Source organism: Notolabrus celidotus, chromosome 15, assembly GCF_009762535.1.
Source record: "Notolabrus celidotus isolate fNotCel1 chromosome 15, fNotCel1.pri, whole genome shotgun sequence".
NCBI classification, from domain to species: Eukaryota; Metazoa; Chordata; class Actinopteri; order Labriformes; family Labridae; genus Notolabrus; species Notolabrus celidotus.
In genome coordinates, this window is record NC_048286.1 from 26,759,784 (window position 1) to 26,782,553 (window position 22,770).

The following is a 22,770-nucleotide window of genomic DNA, read 5'->3' on the forward strand; positions in this document are numbered from 1 at the left end:
TCGAGGCAGATGGCTGTCTAACATGAGTCTGGTTCTGCTCGAGGTTTCTGCCTGTTAAAGGAAGTTTGTCCTTGCCACTGTAACTTGCTAAATGCTGCAAAGTGCTCTGCTCATAGTGGATTAAGATGAGATCAGACTGAGTCATGTCTATAAGATGGGACTGGATCTTATCCTGTCTTGATGTTGGGTCTTTGTAATTTAACAGAGTATGGAGTACCTGCTATGTTTGTAAAAGCGTCTTGAGATAATGTTTGTGTGATTTGGCATCCTATAAATAAAGATTGATTGATTTGATTAAGGCACTCAACCTCCACTCCTTTGTGTCACACTGCTATGATGGCATGCTCCTAAGGGTATGATCAGCTACTTGAGCATGTAAACACCAGATCAGTATAGATTCATGTCTCATATAGACGGATGACGCAGAATTCTCAATCTGAAAGATTTTTATCCAAATAGCAAAAAGTGTTAATGTAAACCCACAGAGTGAAAAAACAGTGAAGATGGAACCTAATCAGAATGATTTTAATCAGATTGAAGAAACACTCTACATGTAAACATAGATACTGGTGCACCAATATTACCCAAATGCAGAGCTTCCCAATGGCACCACCATGGTGGACTCGGGATACTAAAAGGGCTACAGATATTCCAGACCAGACTGTTGGTTTGGATTGATAGGGAGTTACAGCTGAGTGTCAGGGTCACAGTGTTCACATTTTTCCTGCTGATGTCTCATGTCTCCACTTTTGTCTTTTTAAAGTCTCATTATTTCGGTTTGATGCTTATAAAACCTTTTCTGTTTTTTACGATTTCAAACCAAACAACAACAGCTTTTGTCCTTCTCCTGATGTCTAGCAGACCAAACTGACGAGGAGACACTTTCACTTGGTGCAAAGTCAAAGAAGAGCAATGAACTTTTTTACCCTCCACTGTGAGCAAGATTTAATTTCGCTCGGTCTCTACAGGCCGTCCCGACACCTTTCACCACACCTGACTGACAGCAGATCAGATAATGTGTTCCTGGTCAGCTTGGCTCTGACCTGAGGCCGATGTGTCACTCTGTCCTCATCCTGAGCCTAATCCACACTGTGTGCTAATCTGGTTAACTAGAGCTGTTTCTGAAATGAACTAAAGCCTAATCTAATTCCCACTTAGCACTAATTAAGAGATTATTGACCTCACATCCTATTATCATAATCGTTCAGCTTTGGCAAACAGTCAAACAGAAACAGAAAGGAGTCGATAAAATGACAGCAGCGGTCCAGCTCTGATGTTACTGTTCGAGATTCTGTGTGTGACAACAGTGAGGGAGGAAGTGTAAGGTTTCTCTGTCTGCTTATAACACGCACACACACTCACACACACACACATATTCCACCTTAAGCCTTTTACTGTCCAGAATGTCAGCAGCCGTCTCCAGCAGTGTGGCCTGTCACACAGAGAGAGAGAGAGGAAGTGTGAGCGTGTGTGTGAAGTGTGTGAGAGAGGGAGAGGGAGGCTGAGGGACGGAGACGTGCAGGAGGGAGGGGTGTCCTTGAAAGAGGACGAAGGTGTTCAGCTGGATCTAATGTGACGGAGGAAACAACTGGAGCATACACACCCACTTTCACACACACAAACACATACACACAATCCCTCATCACTGTAGCATCAATAACATTTCTTTCCAGGAAGAAAAAAACATTTGTTGGGATAAATTCACATGAATCCGACTAAATCCGTTTGTCCCATCCAACCCTCCACAGACTGGTCTTTTATTTCACCAGCAGAGGAATGGGAGCGAGTTAGAGGCCGAGCCCCGGCCTGACTCTCTCTGCTCGGGGCCTCAGCATCATTATCATCAGCAGCGGGCCCTCTCAGATGCGCCAGCACAAGATCAAAGGAAAGCCTCTCAATCTTCTCCCCTCACTGAGGCAGCACAGAGCTGCTCTATAACTGGCATCTTGGTCCTGCGATAATCCTCCCATTGATCTACTTCACAGAGTTCAGTCTGCACCGAGGCTGCTGGGCCGAGGGTTAAAGATGCCGAGGAATGTCTGTCAGAGTTTGCAGCACTGGGTGCCAGATCTTATTAAGCTGAACGCGGGTCGAGCTGTGCTGTGCGCTGTCAGGCTCCTTGTTTTCAAGGTGCTTCGCTTGTATGAGGTAATGTTAATGTTTTATGAGGGCTTCCAGCATTTGCATAGATTCCACCCAAATCATCATGCTGGCTTTTGTAAAGGATACAAAAATAGGTTATGTATTTAGCACAAGCAATTAAAAAGCACATCCGCTGCAACATGTAGGCATGGGATAGTGGGGGGCGAATTAATTCACCTTATTTTCCAGTTCCTTCCTCTCCTTTGAAGTCCGTGAGGGGGGGAGTTAGACTGGGAGGCAGGAGGAGAGGATGGAGGGTGAGGAGGATGAATACAGGGAACAATAGAGCAGAGAGCCATTACCTCAGCTCTGCCTCAGGGCCTCCCGCCACTCAATGTCTCCATCTACTGGTGGCTTCAGGGAGTGTAGGCTTCGAGCTGGACGGTTCTGCTGACTGGTACTGCTGAGTCGACACCATGGAGGTGTTGATGATGATGCTTTGTCTGAAATAACTCTACAAGCACCAAAAACCTTTCTTTCACCTCGTGTGTTTCAAAAGTTTGGAGTCAGTCACAGATTAAGCTTCTGTTCAAACATTTTTTGGGACTATTGGAAAATTGTTGTTTGTTTGGGGTGTTGAGTAATGTTATCACTAAGTCAGAGGAGACTTTATATTTTGAAATGTACGTTCAAAGGAAAAGTTTGACATTTTAGGGGTTAAACAGTCAATAGTAATCTCTTCTCTGTTGGCTCTGCGAAGCATAAAGTCTGAAACTATGTATAAAACATAGACGTAGTCTCAGGGGCATCACCCACTGGGGTTTTTTTTTTCAAGCTAACAATGGTTGCCATATTGGAAACACTGACTCTGACTAACATTTTGGTCAACCTATCCAAAGGCAAAGATGGAGCTGAGGGCTGCCATAAGCCTCCTGGTTAACAGCTACAACGTGCCCACCTGTCAGTCAACTCTGCCACACTCCTAATTATGCATAATTATGTAAAACTCTTAGCCTTAATTTAGTCAGAACATCTGAGTTATAAGAAAATGTTACCCCTGGGCAGTTCTCATGGATAAAGAAAGAAACCATACAGATCCAAACAGTTTTTGTATGAGGCTGTAAATATGTTTAATTTGATGGGGCTTCAAGGTGTTTCCAATACAGCCAGCCCTAAGAGCTACCCATAAGACATTATCTCTTGGGGAGTAACTTCACTTAGTCCAACACCTTTTTACACCACATCTTTTGTTTTTTAAACACTTAAGATCTCACAAACTTCCACAAAGCCCAAAAACAAACTGTTACCTGCAGCTAGCAGTCACCATGCTAAGCTAAGCATCTGATGGTAGTATGTGGAAGCACCAAGACCTGCCAATAGTATTGACCCTTTATTCAGCTTGGTCTCAACAAATGGTGAAAGATCGACAGATCAGTGTCTTCGATCACTGAAACTCTCTAACACTGAGATTCCAACCCACACTGCATGAGGCCCCGCCATCATTATACCCTCATACCTGGGATTCACGATATGTTTGTCAGTCTGATTTGCCAACAATGGAAGTATTTTGATATTGTTTATTATTTCAATGACACAATCTTATGAAATAAAACCAACCAACAACAGATGCTTTCATTCACTTACTAACAAACCTTCCACACAGTGGTGGTGTGACCAGCTTTTAAGCATAGAGAAGAAGAAAAACAAGTGCAGCTGCAGCCAGAGTCAAAACACTTGCATTTTGCCAAATACGTATTGCAGGAATTCTGAGAGAAGAAAACAGATCTATCTCAGTTTTAACACAACAAATCATTCAAGTCACCTGAATAGTTGCAATTACAATGAAGATGTATTGTAGGAATACGAAGCAGCATTACCCCTGATAAAAATGGCGAGTGTATCAATTCAACGGGCATTTGAGAACAGCAGAAGAGGCTTATATCAGTATCTGCTCAAGAAAATCCACATCATGCATCCCTAGCCAGCATGTATACCATGGCAAAACAAGAGAACTTCTCCAAACTCAAACCCTGATCTTCTCCAGAATCTCACCAAGTAGTTTTTGTGCCTGTATGTGACTGATGATGTCTGATCATTTCACAGTTTCAACCTCCAGTCCATTACTGTAACCATGATGACAGAGGTCAACTTAATCACATCCTGCATGTCAAAGACTTATAATGCAACATGTTAAATAACATTGAAATGCATAGACAAGAAACTTGTACTGTAATTTCTTATGTTACCGTTAGTAAAAAAGCTAATTAGCTTTAAAAAAAATGTCAAAACATGTTCGTACTGAAAGCAGGAAAAAGTTATGGGGCTTAGTGACGGAGTGGCACCGTCACTAACAGCGGGCAGCGCGCACACACCGACACCGACATACACACGCACCAAACTTTTCCCGTTCCTAACAGCACTTCATTCATTCCGGTTCACGCGCCAACATTCTTCTTTCCCTCTCCGTTCAGAGATTCTCAGGGTGCACACTTTGAAGCTCTAACATCGTTTAAACATACATTGTCTTTGTCTTTGGGTTGCTGCACTTACCGGCTCGAGCTCAACCAGGTCGTATCCGGACTGCGCAAACAGAGCGCACCTGGTGCGCAGCATAAATGTGGATGTATGGCGGCCAAGTGTGGCCACGTGACCGTGTTTAATTAATATTTTTGTTTGTTTTAAATTATGTGTTTGAATTAGGTAAGGTAAATGCCTGTGGAAATGTTTACATTATTCTTTTGATTGTATGTTAATCGCCCTAAATGACCTTAATAGTGGAATATAATTGTTTGGGGAAATATTATGTAATCACCAACGCCCAGTGGGAGGGGCTAGACACCAGCCAGTTTTAGCTCTCTTGGTTGTTGAGTCAAGTTACTGAGCAAATAACGTCTCTGTTTGTGTTTCTGAGGAAGAACCACTGTTTTCGTTTGTGTCAAGTAAGTAGTACTCCGACGACACTGATGTACTGACGAGAACAATTGAAAATTATCTTCTTTTTTTTTCACTTTAAATATTTCCTTCCATTGCACTGGGGAGGCCGGCAGCCGATTAAACAATCACACTTACTTCCTCCGATAACGCCAGGGTTTTTCCCACATTATTTTGAGTCCGGAAAGAGAACCCCGTGACAGGCTTAGTCAGGAATTAGCTCAATGATTGAAACTATTCTTGATGATTTTAACAGTTCAAGTGGTCCGCCTGGCTGTACTGATAACCAGACGGACAGTTTCCTCTTTTAGCTTTTATACTAAACTATCCAAGCCAGCTGCTTGCTGTGGATTCTCATTCATTCCCTGGCTTTCCCACTAATCACCAAGCTTTGTTAAATACTTGGTAGTGATTGGTCAAAACAGCTTGACAGTGTTTTTAACCCTTATTAACAAGAGCAACGCCAGAGACTGGTCTGCTTGATGACTGACGCAAAAACATTGGTATGTAAAACATCTCAAATATTTTTAATCATTGGATCCTTCCTGCAATCCAGGCAATGGCAGAAGAGCTAGCTAATTCATTTCAAAGTTACCGACTGATACATAGAAACCTGAGTGAGCGCTACTTACTTGTGTCGATGTGTCTGCGTAGCTCTGCAGGACAACGCCGAAACGCTTGGGGGCCAACCCATACGCATAGGTTAATGTTACATTAATTATTACATGGAAGAATATCGAGGAGACGTGGGAGGAGATGAAATGCATGGCCAATGAGTGGCGATTCCGAAAGTGCTGTAAATGCAGGAAACACAATGCCGTTGAGAAGACCAATCACAGGGCTTGATGTCTACCTTGTTTCAATGACTAGTCACATGTTGGAGACACGCATTGGCTTCTGTGTCAAAAAAGAGCTACGCAGACCTTAGTTTATTTCATGAAGTATAAACCTGGCTTTAGTGTGTATTTTTGTAATAAGCGGGATAATGTATAGCTGGTGATTATGCCAAATAGAATCATGACAGGGTGAGACACAAGCTACTTAAACATTATACTTTAGTTAATTTGGCCCCACAAGTAGACTTATACAAATCTGTTGACATGGACGGTTGAACTTGAGGGTCTATTTTCTTTTTAGCTTTATAAGTGAATCCTATTTGAACCAGTTCATTCTCATAGTGTGGACTTGTTTCTGTCTTTAGTTGATAGTCAGGTAACAAGTAGGATCATGTTTAGTCAGCAGGTGATTATGTTAAACAGAGTCTCTCCAGGATGGAGAAGACCGACACTGTCACATACTCACCTGCTCACTATGTATTATCCCTAACTTATTCTACACTCACTCATCTTATTCATGGCAAAAGAAGCACATACCCCAAAAATGTCAAACTATCCCTCTAATCTTTAGAGTCTTGTCTTTTGTTAAATAGCACAACATTAAATGTTAAAGGCTGGGGTGAAACTGAAGCAGGCGCTAAAGCTGCAGAACCCTGTGTGTGAGAGAGAGGAATAAAACATACCAAGAGCCAGCATGAAGTGGTTTTGGCTGTAGAGGTTTGGGGTTTGGTCCGTGTGTATCAGTGTATTTTCATCACACCCAACTGTGAATGTGTAAATGCTGGATGAGACTTGCTGCTGTTGTCTCACTACTTTTACTCTAAAAACTATAAACACTCAAAGTCAAATTCACACAAAAACACACACCCAGACTTACCATCCTGCTTCTTAACCACACATCTTTCCAAGCCTGGCAAAATGCATTGATAAGCAAGTGCACACACACACACACACACACACACACACACACACACACACACACACACACACACACACACACACACACACACACACACACATATACACTGCAGTGTGTGTAATTGGGTCAGCAGTGGAGAGTGGGCTTTAATGCTGAGCACATACGCTCTCTAAAACTGATCTGCATATTCATGTGGGTGGCTATCAGAATGACACACACACACACACAGCTACATGCGCGCACATGGCAAAGTACATGCATGTACATGTTGGCCTAAACTTATCCATCCCACTCACGTGCCCACATGCACACACATACACACAGACAACAAAGCACAAAGAAAAGCCTGAATCTCATGGATATTGCAACTGTCAGGGAGCCACAGGGGGCATTTATGCTCAACTCATTCTAATTCTGTGGCTAAAAATGAGCTTCTTCCACTCCGAGCTGCACCATGTCAATCATTTCGCTCCTTCTCCTTTCACTTCACTCCCTCCATTCCCCTCTTTCTTCCCCCTGGCAAAAGCAGCGACCATCTTTTTGGAAGCAAAGTAAAGTCCGGCCGACGCTGGCTGCCCAGCAGAACGGCTCTCATTACTGCAGAACTTGTGAGTGAGTCGTAAAATTTTTTAAAGTCTCAGAAGTGCTCCAAAGAGATATTCACGCACCAAAAAACAGATTCTCCGAGTTGGAGAAAGAGAGGCAGAGTGAAGGAGAGGTGTGAAAAAGAAGAGTGCAAGGGAAGTAAAGAAGAAGATGGAGAGAGGGAGGGAGATGGAGGTCTCTCCCTAAGGATATACTTGTCAAAATCCCCTACTTTGCGTTTCTGACTTTCTCAGCGATGAACAACAGTTTCCTCTGACAAAGCATTTTCCTGCTTATTTGCAGACGGAGGGAGGAGACGGGGCTCAAGTCGGAACGTGAGAAACTGAAAGGATGTAACAAAGGATTCAGAGGCAGTAAGCAGATAGCTCTGAAGGCCGCTAGGGGCCGGGGAGGGAGAGGAGGGTGAAGGGGAGGTGGTGGTGGTGCAGGCTGATGGTGTCTTTTGAAGAGAGCGATGGTAGAGGAAAGAGAAAGGAGGAGACGGAGAGAATGAGACAGAGAGAGAGAGAGAGAGTGTGTCTCCAGTGTATGTGTTTGGGGACCCACACAGTGAGGCCCGAGCATGTGATTTATTTCAGAATACTAATGTCCCTTTGATCTCCTCTGCTTAAAAAAAACACCCTGCTGGGGTTGTGGGCATACACACACACACACACTCCTACACACTCCTACACACTCCAACACAAGCACACAAATGCACATATGTATTTATACATGCCTGCACACGCATGTGTATACCTGCAAGTACACACACCCACATTAATATTGTTGTCCCCTCGACTGACTGCTGAGCAGGCCTTATTAATGCACACACACACACACACACACAGTCACACACTTACTCCAGGGCGTCTAATCTACTTTAACTATCGTCAAATCCATAGAGATCCAATTACAAAGATGGAGGGATATTTGTTTTTCTCTGTGCATCCTAAAAGACTAATTAAATTTTCATGTAAAGATGAAATTATTTGATAAAACACAAACCTCTTTTCATTTTCATAATTGTAATGTAATATTTTTTAATTGGGAATCCTGTGACTGTTCCTACCTAATCCAGCTGCTTCATTTCATTTCAAGGTCTGTTATCCTTTACAACCAGAAAAAAAAAACACAGGACGCACTGCACTTTTCTCTTCTTCCCCCTTCTTATCATTATTCCAGGTCAGGCATGTGGGGGGTAGAGCGTATCCCAGCATGCACTGGGCAGAAGGCAGTCAATCAAAGAGCCAACAAAGAACACAAGCAAAAAAAATGATTGAAGATTTTTCATTCCTTGAGAGTTGTTTGTTTTGAAAGTGTCTTCCAGCGCTGAAACATAAAGAAGACACGATATGTTACGATCTATATCAGCGACGACCTCTGATGCAGGTCTTGGTCTATATACAGGAGTCTTTGTATTTGAAAGTTTAGCAACAAATTGAGTGAACAAAACTCCCTTTCAAGGATTCGTTATTTCTTTATGGCAAACCATTGCTATGGTTACTACTTTAATCAAAGACAAGAGTAGCAGACTCACTTGATTCATATCTATCTGGCAAAATAAGTTGGTTAAAGCTGCTGTTGATAGTCACAGAGTAAACATCTGTTCAGAGAGAAAGACTTCGAATGTCAACACTATCCCCCCAACCAGATTTCCTCTGAGCCCCCCAACACAGATCGGCGTGTGCAGTCATGATAGTGCCGGACTCATAACCAATCGGAGGACATAGTAGGGGCCGCCACTTAACCAATCAGAATAGAGGATTTGAGATTAGCTATAATTGGTCCGTCACAATGGGAACAAGGGGAATAATAACATTGCTTGATACAAAGGCATTGGAAAACGCAGAAATTTTGCAATAGTCTCAAATTACTCCACTTACAGATGAGTATTATGACCTTTTCTCCAAACCCAGCAGAAAAAAAACAGCAGCTTTAATTTGTTGTTTTATTTCCTGTGTTAAAATAGGGCTGGAGAGCTTAAAGACACAAAAACTGTACGCAATGACAGAGAGATCAACAGAATTAAAGACGGCGTGAGAAATAACACTTAACTGAATACAGTACATTTAGACACTGAGGAGTTTTATCTGATTTTGAAATATTCTCACTCTTATTCTGATGCCTTTTCATGACCTACATTTGTACTGAATTCTGTTAGGCTCTTCATGGAAAAAGCAAAGTCGATATTCACTCACCCAGAAGTGTTTATGAATGCTGCTGGTAAAGTTTGGCTGTGAGAAGTAAGTTAGCAAGCTGGAACAGTTTATTTTCTTAAATTTTGATTTTACACATCGTTTTGGTCTTGGCTGATACTGGAGCAGGATTATCAAATAGTTGTACATTTTCTGCTGAAGTATCGTTCTAGACAGACAATCTCTACAATCAGGGCTTTGCTAAGTAAAAGAGCAAAATGAGTATGAACAGGATTTAATGTTGGTACCAATGTGTGAATGCTCTGCTGCTCCATGAGGACGAAACACTTAAAACTGTGTGCTTTTAAGTTATTCAGACATTTTTTGGGACACCAGGAGCACATCATGACACCGGGCTGAGATGGCTGCACTTAAAGCGATACGTCTATCACCTTTTGTAAGCTAACTAATGCAAATAAATCAGAGTTTACTACATTTAGTCGTTGTTACGTTACAGTTAATAATTGTATGTAGCTACAGATCATCACATGACCTCATCACTCTGCGTCCTGCAAAATGTTGACTTGTACAAAGAAAAGAAGAATTAAAAAGAAGTTCACCAGGCAGGACGCCGCCACACAAGGATATAAGTTTGAACATTTATTGAGTTAGTTGTGCTTCGTGTGGCCCAGCATAAGGCGACTCAGGATGGGGGTTCCGTCTCAGCGTTATCCTGCCGAGTTAATCTTGACCCCAGGCTGTACCCAGAATTAGACAAGGGCACAGAAGAAGCGAGCACAAGTTGAGTAGAAGGGGATAAGGAAAAAAGTTTAATTGAAGCAGAGAAAGGTGAGGGAGGGTGGGTTGAAGAATCACAGACAAACGGTTGGAGTAGGCTTGCTACATTTAAGTAGGCTTGTCAGGTGATTGAGAGGGTGTGGTTTAGGCGTGGCCCTGCTCCTGAATTTAAGTTAACACCTTAACTTCATAACTTCATATCTATTTTTTCCATTAATTTGCTTCAACAACAAATGTATGCTTTAGCAAGAGCCACACTTTGGGTAATGGTGCTCATGGGAAATGCAGTCTTCTTGTTCAAGAGGGGGCACCAAAATCAACACAATATGAAACTCCTCACAGTGTCTTTATCGACTGATAAATAGAAAAGGAAATGTGACAGACTCTGACAGGGACGAGGCAGTAAAATTTAACCAGATGCAGCTTGAATTCCTGCTGTTCAACTTCATCATCACAGGAAATGTTCAATTTAGTGTGAGTAATAACAGCTAAGGTTTCTCAGTTCTCATTTTTCACTGCAGACACAGCTCAAAAATGTGAGAGTTGCGGCCTATAATCAGTCTGCAAAATATAATTATTTTAATATCTATGAATTTATTTAAATACAAATATTCATGTAGCCATGAAATAAGCAGGATGATTTTCAGTCGCATGCACATTTCAATACGTTTTAACATTTCACTCACTAAATGCAGTACATTATCCCTTACATGCACAGAAGGCCTCTACATAGAAGATCTTTTTTCTCTTAATTCTGTGTGAAGGACACTCCTGAAGAATGTTTTATTTGCCTGGTGAACACCTCATGTGCCTCCATTAATCACCTGCTCTTCAGTGAGCTGTGTGTTGTGTCTGCAGGCGAGACACTTGAAGCAGACTCTAAATTTTGGGTGGATGAGAGTATTAGAGGACAAGTCAGACTCACATAAATAAAGATGGTCCTTTACCAATTCTTCCCTCCTGATACCAGTTCTGATACCTGTTTACATATTGATTAACAAAAACAATACAGCGGTCAAATCTGTTATTGGAAAACATTGTGCAGTTTCTCTGCAGCTGTGTAGCTCTGTCTGCACCTTCTGTTTTCACCATGTGGAATTTGCAATCCCACTATCTACTGATACAGTAGCCGAGCTCAGCCTACAGCAATTATGATACTGGTGAGGTACTGACCACTTTCTGCGACAAATTTGTCGGGCCACCCACCTCAGCACCCAGCTGGTGACATGATGTCTTCAAATTATTGGAAATTTCAATTAAACTGGCACTACTTAATTATTTACCACCATTTTCTTTACATGCATGATTATGACCTGATGGGGGAGAAAAGCTGTTAACAAGTGGCACCACCAGCTGTGTCTGTACCCCAGCGTGCTTTGCAGCACAATTACTGCTTAAAACACACACTGAATGGGGGCTAATTTTCAGATGTGTTAGGTCGGTGCAGTCAGTGAAGGTGGCAACTGCGTGGGAGGTCATAACGGCGCATTCTCAAGACCAAGCTGTAGCTAGTATAGAACCATCTGCTGACTAAAATATTGTAACATATTTGATTACCTCTTTTTAGAGCGATATATTGATCACACTGGTGTTTAGTGAGCAGCCCACTTTATATATTAAAAGAAAAATGTGCATCGGTTTTACAGTAATTTGTTAACTTAGTTACCCTTCTGATGCTCCGTCAGTTTTGTCTTACTTTTTGTCTTACACCTCAGCACAAACGGAGTAATGTAGTTTATGCCATGCAGTGTAACGAAGATTGCAGGGAATGGTACATTGGTGAAACTAAACAACCTCTCCACAGACGCATGGCCCAACACAGAAGAGCCAGCTCCTCAGGTCAGGACTCAGCTGTACATCTGCACCTTAAGGACAAGGGACACTCCTTTGAGGACAGCAAGGTTCAGATGCTGGACAAAGAAGAGCGTTGGTATGAAAGAAGGGTCAAGGAAGCCATCTATGTTAAGCTTGAACACCCTTCTCTTAACAGAGGTGGTGGACTTAGACACCATTTGTCTCCTTCATACTATGCTGTTTTGAATTCTCTCTCAAAACAAGTAAGACCATACTCACACCAGAGACCATGTGACTCTAACGACTCACAGCTGACCCATCGCCTTAACGACTGTCAGGAACTAGGTTAACGATTGTCAGGAGGTACTGAACGACTGTCAGGAACTAGACTAACGACCCCACTTAGGACCCTTTGTGACTCCTGGACACACCCACGACTGTTAGTGGCTTATATCTTCGAGCTCTTCCCCAGTGTGGTCAGAACTGAAGAAGCCTTTCAGTAGAGAGGTGAAACGTCTTCAAGAATTTCTACCAGTCCAGTTGCCTTACGGATCAAGCTTTGGATTCCCATGACCTGGATGACTGAGAACCTTCACAGACACTTTGTCTTACTTTGGAGTTCAACTAGGGGAAAAAAGTAACACTATTCTTGAGGGGAAAAGTCCTTATAAAAATGACTGACTGTTGACAGTTAATGAGTCATTAATGTAGCTGACAAAACTGCATTGCTAGCTGGAAGTCCTGGTTTACACGTTGTTGTAAAAACTAAAACAACTTTATTTTGATGTTCCATCAGTGTCATATATTATATTAAAGACTGTTTTCTCATCAAAAAAGGACCTAAAATGGTATGCTAAACAACCAGATCTAATTATAATTCTTACATGCTTTACCACAACAATTTCTTAACTATACTAATGCTTAATAAATCTTTAAAAAGCCATGAATAACCTGAAACACTACTTTGCCACATACAATTAATATCTGTGGAGATATTTATATTGTGATGGATCTTTAGTCCAGTTTAAAAAAGTTTGAGCAGTTACCTACCACAATGAGAAAAAATACACCAAACACGGTAGGCTTAGAGATAGATGATGCAATGTCAATACCTTTTTCATGATTGTTAGCTAGTATTTTCTATCAGCACTCACTGTAGTCTATCCATACTGCTCAGGCTTGAAATAGTCAGAGCGAAGTCTCAGCCTCCTCTTACTTCTGCAGGCCTCCAGACTCAGATGATACATGGAAACTGTCAGAAACTCCAGCTCCTCCCTGATGAACACCTCCAGCACCAGCCTCAGGGACGTCAGAGCATTCATCTGCTGGGTTTTCCTCCCCTCCTCTTCACAGTGCATGGAGCAGCCTGGTGATGCCACCTCTCATACGGGGTTGCCTCCAGGCAGAACAATGCACCGTCTCCAGCGGTTCTGACTCAGATATCACTTTACATTACTGAGTAAATATGATAGACAAGCTTGAAAAAGAATGAGTATTGCAAGATTTCATAATATTTATTAAAAGCTGCTGTAGTCAGTGTTTTTCTTTATTAGCAACATCCTCAATGACTCTGTGTACAATCAAGATAATGGTGACTGTAAACAAAAAGAAGCAGTGGCCTCAGCTCACATTTAGCATCTTTCAACTCAGAATTTTGGTTTTCCCATCTGCAGTTTTTAAGTTTTATTTAACTCACACCTCTCTCTTGTGAGCTCTTTCAGCCATAAATCTCTAAACACTATCTGTACAATATCCATCCATCACAAAACAGCAGGAAGGTCAAAGCTAGCAATTAGCTGGTGTGTGATACAGAACATTTAGCCCCTAAAGATACAGATGTTTCCCTCAGTGGTTGATAGGGACCAAAACTGTGCTACAAGCTGGATGTTTAGATTAACAATCTGTGTCTTGACACCACCTATGGTTGTAGCTTTTTAGTGTACTGTTGTTTTTATCATAGTAGTTGACTGTACTATCAAACATCCATCCTCTTTCAGCGCTCTATACCTTAATTACACTAAAGACTTTTCTCAGCTGCAGCCTTCATCAGCCAGCCTTTCATCTTTACAGCTAACAACACTTCAGTTGGATTTTACATCTTCCAAGGACATTTTTTTTTATCTCAACTTGGAGCTAGTAGCCCTGTGTGTAACACTGGCATGCTGTGTAATATCACACACATACACAGAAATATGACGGGTTGTTTGGCTCAGTGAAAAATACAAAAGCAGCATGATGTCTGTGAGCTTGAGATGTACTCCTGTCCAACCTCTTGCTTGCTGTTTATCTCATCGAGTAGTCCTCTGTCAACTTGCTGTTCTCGCCTTGATGCCCACAAGGAAGAGACAGAGTTAAAACATTAGGAGCTACTCAACTAAGGATAGGTGTTCGGGGGCTTTAGATGTTTGTTCATAATTACATTTGTTACATTCTACTGTTGGATGTGTGTCCTTACTAGTCTCTGGACTTTCTTAGTATTTATGAAGTGGGGCTATATGAAGTACTGTCAGGAGTAACCTAAGTATACTAACAGGACATGCCAGCTAGATCAGCCCTGTTGGTGAGAGATTGGGCAGAAAACCAGCAATGAAGCTCGGCAATCAGCTTCTGCAGACAGGTTCAATTTTATATATTTTTTAATTTAATGAAGGTCTGACTTGAGTTGACTTGTTGAAGTGAACACTATACTAATTACGGGGTTGCCAACTCTCGCGCCCCTGGAGTGTGACACACGCTTTCACCGTCAGTCTGCACAGACAAATCTCACCCCAAAACACTACACCATAAAAACTCTGTGGTGTGTAATGTTTATATCTCTGTGCTTATCGATCAGCTGTTTAAATATATGATTCTGACCTGCCCTACTTTGACTCTGATTAACTTCTGTCAGAGACAATGATCGTGATGATTAAAAACGAACACAACGGTCAGTCATCATTTTGACATTTAAGGAGGCATGATTGACACATGACGTCAACTCGTTCAGAGTAAGTAACATAACAGGAAATACTCCACTTTAAAATTTCTGGTAGCTGCCAAATAGTGATCTAAGGCCGTACGATATCAGTGCAATGAATTTGCTTTAGCCAAACTACTGGACTAAAAGCGAAAAGGCTGCAAAGCATCCCTTATTTTAGCTAAGCTATCGCTGTTGTCTCTACCTGAAGGATTGACCCCAGAAAGAGTTTGTTGATTTCAGAGTTTAATTTTAATTTTTTTACACATTTGATTTGAATTGAACTACTCAGCTTTAAAGAGACCTCATCAGAAAAAAACAGATCAAATTTTACTAGAAGGAAAGCTTCTTTCAGGGATTTGAATTTGAAGGGAATTTAATTTCCAGCACAAATGTTCACATAAATATTCACCAGATTGCAGGGAATTAAGCGTTATAACTTATATGCTCAAAATGTGATCAAAATAAGTGCATGTGATTAAATGCAATTATATGTGACAAGGTCCATTTCATAAAAATCTCACTCCAGCCAGACCCTCAAAGTTGGTAACCCTGCTAATTAGCACATTTTCATTGACTTACATAGCAGTCAGCATGCCACATTGCGCTAAATGCTAACCCATGTGTTTTAGGGTTAGGGTTAGTTAATTAGTTAGTTAGTTAGTTAGTTAGTTAGTTAGTTAGTTAGTTAGTTAGTTTACAGTCTATGGTGTTTGTCTGCCTTTCACAGGACAATGACATGTTGGGTCGAACTGAAGGGCATCCCTTGTGGGTAGTTCACTGACTATTGGTAACTTTAACATCCCACTTTAAACATAAAATAAGCTGACTTAGCTGTAACTCACATTTAACAGATTTTTTTTAATGATCATACATGGTTGTTATTATTCACGTTACAGCTGCTGTTGGTAGTCACAGAGTAAACATCTGTTCAGAGAGAGAGAGACTTCGAATGTCAACACTATCCCTCCCAACCAGATTTCCTCTTAGACCCCCAACACAGATCAGCGTGTGCAATCATGATAGTGCTGGACTCATAACCAATCGGAGGACGTAGTAGGGGCTGCCACTCCACCAATCAGGACAGAGGATTGGAGATAAGCTATGATTGGTCTGTCATAACGGGAACGAGGGGAATAATAACATTGCTTGATACAAAGGCATTGGAAAACGCAGAGATTTCGCAATAGTCTACCGATGGGCATTATGACCTTTTCTCCAAACCCAGCAGAAAAAAAGTGACGTTTTTTACACCCTTCCTACCAACAGCAGCTTTAAACTGGACATATGAAATGATGTTGAAGTTAAACAAGGTGGACAAGATGTCCCCAGTTCCATCCTTCTTATGGATTCATGTAGAAAAACTGAAGCAAAGCAGTTTTGAATAGTCGTGTAAATGGATTTCTGTATGTGACAGCCGCCTTAACTAAGGGAGAGTATTGAGGCGTAACCAGAAAATAACTCATGTCTCTATTTTCTTGAGCTTTCACATTCAGCAAATCGACAGAGACAGTCTGGAGTTTCTAAGGTAGACAGCTCCATCTTGTGGTCGCTGTTGTCAGAACAGAGAGGGCGGGGCCAAGCATTAGGACTCTGTCTGAACTAGTTTGTTTCTTTGTTGTGACCTGTGTCCTGAAGAAGTAGAGCAGACATGGTTTTGGAGGATCTGAAAAGCCGTCTGAACAACAGAGAATATAAAAACTGGCTCAAGGCGGGTCAGTGTCTGCGCATCCTGAAGGAGGGTCTTCATCCCTTCATCAGCCTCGACATGAGAGCTTTCCACGGGGACCTTCTCAACAAGAACACCCAGCTCAGGAAACCGTGCTCCACGTCTGCATGCAAACCGAAAGGGAATCAGGTGGAATGACTAAGCCTCAAAATATTGGGTTGGGATATGTTTTTGTCAACTGTATTGTAAATATCTTTGAATGATATTCTCTTTAGGAGCTAACACAGTGATATACAGACTAAAAACTGTGACACAGGCCGTCTCCAGTCAATATTTGACTTTCAACACATTTAAATATTACAAACTTTAAAATACAGAAAGGCCCAAAGGTGAAACGCAGGGCTCATTTAACCCTGCTGTTATGTTGCGGGTCAAATTGACCCTTTTTGAAGTTCAAAAATGTAAATTTTAAAAGTATTTTTTCGCCATGAAACTTCTTCTGCTTGGCTTAATTAGCGTGAACAACATATAAAACAAAAATGGTTCATTTCACACATTTGTAGTCCCCCCCTGCATGCTTCTATTACATTGATACTGTTCGTGGGTCAATTTGAACCTACAGTCAAAGTGGAGGCTAAAAGGGGTCAGAAGTGTCAAATACTAAATGTTTCTTTGCAACTGTGTGACCTATTTCACCCCAATCACTTTCTAATGTACATAAAAAAAGTTTTAACATGAATTTTCATAAAAAAAACAAGTAAATTATCCTAATTGAACTATGATTTGTGAGAATTAAAGAACACCAATGCACTAAATATTGATTTAAATGGTTAGTAGCGGAGTTAATAATGAGATTTTAAAAAATGTGTATTGGGGTTTTTGGGGTTCTGACACTTTTGAATTATTAAATATGCCCCGGGTCAAGTTGACCGAGGAACATTATTGTTGTCCTTAAGAAACAACAACATAACAGGAGGGTTAAAGCCTTTATTCCTATATTCAGATCCCCATTAGCTGCCACTAACGCAGCAGCTACTCTTCCTGGGGTCCACATTAAACAAACATTACATACAAAATATACAAGAAATACAAAAACAGACAAATACCACAACCAATTCAAAGAATACACATAATGGATGTAATGTACACGTTCCCATCAATTAATATCAATAAACATTACATATCATCACATCTAATTAAGATCAATCATAAGTGTTCACTGAAATTCATTAATGTTAGGGTTGATGTTAAAGTGTTCCTTTAAGAGACTTTTAAAACTGGGTGCTTCAATTATGATAACTGTTCATTTATTCCAAATTGAGATGGCTCTATACATTATAGATCTGCACACAGCATCAGTTCTGGTCTTTGCTTAACTAAATAACCCTGAACAGCCTGCCGGGTACTGTGACTGTGTTGGTCTCTCACATACTTTAATTGTGAGTACAGACAATTTGCAAAAGCCTCCGCATTTAATGACATACACCATGTAAGAACTATACAGAGACAGAAAATTATGTTATCAAAGTAAGGATGTCTAAACAGAAATAATTGAAAATATAAAAACAACAACAAAAGTATGAGTAGTGTTTGTGTGTGTGTGTGTGTGTGACAGGAATGGTTCCTGCATCTGTATAATGCATTACAGATTGATATGTTCCACTAATAGTGCTACATATCAAACAAAGATACATTGACATCAACACATAAGGGAGTTAAACAGAAATTAGACAGTCTAATTAAGCATTAACATTTCTGAAAATTATTTCAGAATCTGATCCCCCCAAATCTTTTAAACACTTGGATCTGTCTTTAAATCAATCAAACAAACAAACTTAAAAACGTTAAATATTCCCTGACTTTAGGACTCATTTTGTTGCTTTATTGTAGAAACATAATATGTATTGTGTTTTACTTGCCCCTATGTCCAACTAAGAGGATCCATGAAGTTATTGAATGGTTTGTTTGTCAAGTTGAGAAAGAATGAACATCATTTGTTTTAAAAGAAGCATTTATGACTTGAAAATGTTCTTTTACACTTGAATTTATCTTATTAAAGGAAAACCCTTTTTTAACTTAGTTTTTATTTTGGTTTAGGCAACTTAAACAGTCCTTTATACATCTTTTCTGTATCTTTTGCTATATAGTTTCATAAAATATAATATTACAATAAACAAAACATAAAAGACATTCCGTTAAATGAATGAATTAACAAATAAGCGTAAGTAATACATACATCTATAAATAATAGAAATAAATAAGATAGAAGTTAATGAATGAATTAAATAAAAAGGGCACTACTTCACCATCACAATCAAGGCAGGGCTCCAACTTCCAACAAACACATCCCTCAAAGGGAAAACCTTTTTGAGAAACATTTGTATCGTCAAAGTGAGAATCTGTGTTTTTCTCTTTAGATAGAGGAGCAGATGAGACATGATGGTCAGTCTTACCACAATGCTTCTGGATGACCCTTTGATGTAATCCTGTGATAATGGCATGGTCCTTACATGTTCTGACAGTAAGTTTTATGTGTGTTTGTGCAGCTTACCTCAGCGTGCAGAACATGTTCAGAGTGGCAGAAAGAGATCCTGAAACACCACAGACATAGAGACCCTATAGTGAACTGGGACAACTGCTTCCCTCCACGATGGAGAACAGATCCCTGGGAACTGGCCAAGGTACTCTATACACACCTCCAGTCCTCCACACAAAAACACACACAAATTAAATAACCTGCTCAATAATCGCCGTAACACAATTCCTAGCCTACATTATGTAGCAGTTTAAATATAAGATTAATATAATAAGATTGATCTGAATGTGTGATACTAATGACCCTGCCTCTCTCCATGTCTCTCTATCTCTCTCTCCATCTGTGCAGGCTTACATGCCTCGGGGTCAGAGCAAAGTGAAGAGTGCAGATCAGTGTGACGCCTCTGCTCTGCTCAACCTGATCAACTTCTGTGACTGGTTTGATTCTGTGGATCATACAGTTGTGAGAGAGGTAACCCCTGAGAGTTTTTAAAGAAGCTGATCTCATAATGCTCTCGCTCATCTGGATTGTAAATCAATCTGTGGATTTTGCATTGATACAAAAACTGCAAAGGCACTCAGGAGACTACTTATATGATATGTGACATTAATGCACTTTGTCAACCAACTGTAGCAGGGTCTGTTCAGCTCTGACGCTCTCCTATGTGTGCTTAAGACAGTGCTGAGAGTTTTCTTAATGATGAGCCTACAGCTGGTTGATACCGTTTCTAAATCCCTGTTTACACTTTTATATATGAAGGGAAGTATATCAGTGCTTGGTAATTATGTCCTATTAAGATCAGCCAACACATACATGGGTCAGGCTGTGGCACTCATCATTTGACAAACCACTTAGATAATGAAGTGCATGTTAAATCCTTTAACCTTACATTGTTAATGCATTGTTAATATTTAGCATTTACAGCATTTTGAAACTAGCCGGTGCTTGGCCCTGAATGAAATATATAACTTTCAGATCCAGTGTTCCCACGGTTACTGGTGTTACAGTGTGTACTCACTGAGAGCGAATAGAGGCGCTTTTAAAATGTGTTCCTATTCGTTGTGTTATACAACTGTCTGATTCTCTGCTCAAAGCATGCTGGGATACCTAGCTTCACAAACTGAGCTAGTAGAGACACTTTTTAACAGCATTTCTCTCTCTTTATGTTGAGCTTTATCATTAAAAGACTGTAAATCTTAGATAGCAAGTGAGCAGCAGAGGTGCGCGGTATGAAATTCAGCAAATTGGTCATGTTTAGTCAGCATGCACTGTAACAGTCATGCATAGTTGGGCTCTGTTGGTGGTGCTTTGCTGTTTTTGGGGCAGCTAAAAGGCTATTGTTCCATTGCCTAAAAACAGATCTGAAGTTTGTGGTGCAGTAAAGGTGCATTTCGACCAAGAGTTCTGGGGGCTTTTAGCATTTTAATAAAAACTAAACTAGGATGCATTCCCAGGAACTCCTTCTGTGTTTCAACAGCTATTGTAAACTCCACAAACACTGACACGTTCAGCTGAAAGTGTCCAGTTTACAGGGTCACTTTTAAAACCGTAACACCTGGAGAGATGCATTTGCTGTGGGCTCAGAGAAGACTACTGTTACTAAGCTATTAAACCAAGTAAACCAAATTAAAGCTCCTTTTTTTGGACAACATATCTATTGTTTTTTAACTATAAGGACCGAGTAATAAACAGATGAGTACACTGAGCTGTTTTTTTAAATATAACAAACTTAAAAGTACACACACAAAAAAATAGAACAATGGTGTGTGTGATGTTCTTGTGGACAGCGGGTGAAATATAAACACTGCAGGTAATCTACCAATCAAACACGTTCTTTGAAAAGTACTACCCCCCCTAAGCAGGGGCTTTTTAGGGGGAGATGAACTACCCCAGAGCTAAATTTAAACCCTGGGTCCTCCGGTTGAAAAGCACATAGTTCACGGGTAAAGTTCCTGCGGTGGAAAAACACCTTTTAAGTGGCTTTGTTTAGATGGTGAAATTAGCCTGCATGGGCAGTTTCAAAAGCACACACTCCTCTGCTTTTACACACAGAGTACACAAGTAGCAATGCCCCACCCTACACTGTGTGTGTAGAAGGAAAACTGAGATGATAGTGTGGTTTGTTGGATTTATGTGACACAAAAACACAGGATTAATAATTTAGAAGTTTAATTCAACACCTTTTTTACAAAGCTCCTCACTTCATATCCGGTTCATACACAGTTAGACCTAGACAAAGAGTCATTTTAATGACTGATTCAGAGAGGCATGGAAATACTGTTTGAAGTGGATATGAAAAGATGAAGGCACTGCTTTGTTTTTGTTAATGATGTGTGTGTTGTGTGTTTCTAGGTGATCCGTCACAGGAACGAGTTGATGCATAACTGTGAGTTAGGCGTTAAAGATGAATGGATGACGCAGTATCAGACCTCTCTGAGAAACTTCCTGCTTCAGTTCAGAAATGTTCCAAAGATGGCAGAAGCTGGACGGGAGATCAAGGAGGTGAGCACGTGTGTGTGTGTGTGTGTGTGTGTGTGTGTGTGTGTGTGTGTGTGTGTGTGTGTGTGTGTGTGTGTGTGTTTGCTTGTGTGTGTGCTTGAGTGAGTGTGTGAGTGTGAGTGTGAGTGTGTGTGTGTGTGTGTGTGTGTGTGTGTGTGTGGCTCTGAAGTGACAGCTGTTTCATTGGTCTTGTTCTGTGTCACAGTTTGTGTGTGTGCTCCTTTGCTTTTCCAGATGCTGACTGTTGATCTGTCCATATGGGTCTCTGGTTTTGACGGAATGGATTCTGCTGACCTTTTTGGATTAGAGACTGATAATGTCAGCAAACAGGAATTCAGCGCTGACTTAATCAGCCAATGGGAGGCCGAGCTGCTGCAAGAGAGGCTGCAGGAGTTACTTTATGCTGATGATGATACAGAAGCACAGGTGGGGAGCATAAATACAGATCCACACAGACACTTGCACACTCAGACATAATACAAACCAAGAACGTTGTCACATAACTTTATTTTCCTCTGTGTTTCCTCCTCAGGACTCTGAGCAGTTAAAGAGGCTGGCTGGTTTCCTGCAGAACAACAGAGATCTTTGTGAGAGGTTTTCTGCAGAGCTCCAAACTATTAACTCTTTAGAGGCCGTTTATTAAGAAGAATGAAGCTGTGGCAAAGAGGATGAAGATCATGTTGTGCACTGTCTTTAAAAAAAATGGGGCCATCTAATTTATTTTTGATACACTTTTTGTTATCCTCGTTTTTATTCCTGCACAGCCATCATTAAAAGAGATGTTCTAAAACAAAGAAAAAGGATGTCTGTAATTGGAGCAAGTGTAAACTTCCAGAAGGTCCTCAGGTGTCCATATTTAAATGAGCATTTTTACAGGCAAATTTAAAAAGATTAACAGTCACATACACAAATTAATTTTGCTCTCTATGCCTCATGTCACTACTACTGCTCTAAACGACTGTGTCTATGATCCAGAGTCTATGGGTCAATAAGCTGAAATGCCATAAGAAAGTAATGTTATCATGTT

The 22,770-nt window shown here is 40.7% G+C and overlaps 2 protein-coding genes across 2 annotated transcripts in view; one reads left to right on the forward strand and one right to left on the reverse strand.

The window, feature by feature from the left end:
- Positions 1-4,661, reverse strand: part of LOC117827291 (protocadherin-8-like) — a 65,402-nt gene extending 60,741 nt beyond the window's left edge. The window contains exon 1 of the mRNA XM_034703830.1: positions 4,633-4,661. The gene's annotated coding sequence lies outside the window, so the exon portion shown is untranslated. The remainder of the gene's footprint in view (positions 1-4,632) is intronic.
- An 11,945-nt stretch (positions 4,662-16,606) lies between these two features.
- On the forward strand, positions 16,607-22,543 carry LOC117826151 (uncharacterized protein CXorf38-like). The gene is made up of 6 exons (XM_034702022.1): positions 16,607-16,897; positions 19,255-19,389; positions 19,593-19,715; positions 21,597-21,746; positions 21,978-22,169; positions 22,276-22,543. Exons 1-6 carry the CDS (start codon positions 16,691-16,693, stop codon positions 22,384-22,386), a joined length of 918 nt encoding a protein of 305 aa, XP_034557913.1. The 5' UTR covers positions 16,607-16,690; the 3' UTR covers positions 22,387-22,543.
- The last annotated feature ends 227 nt before the right edge of the window (positions 22,544-22,770 follow it).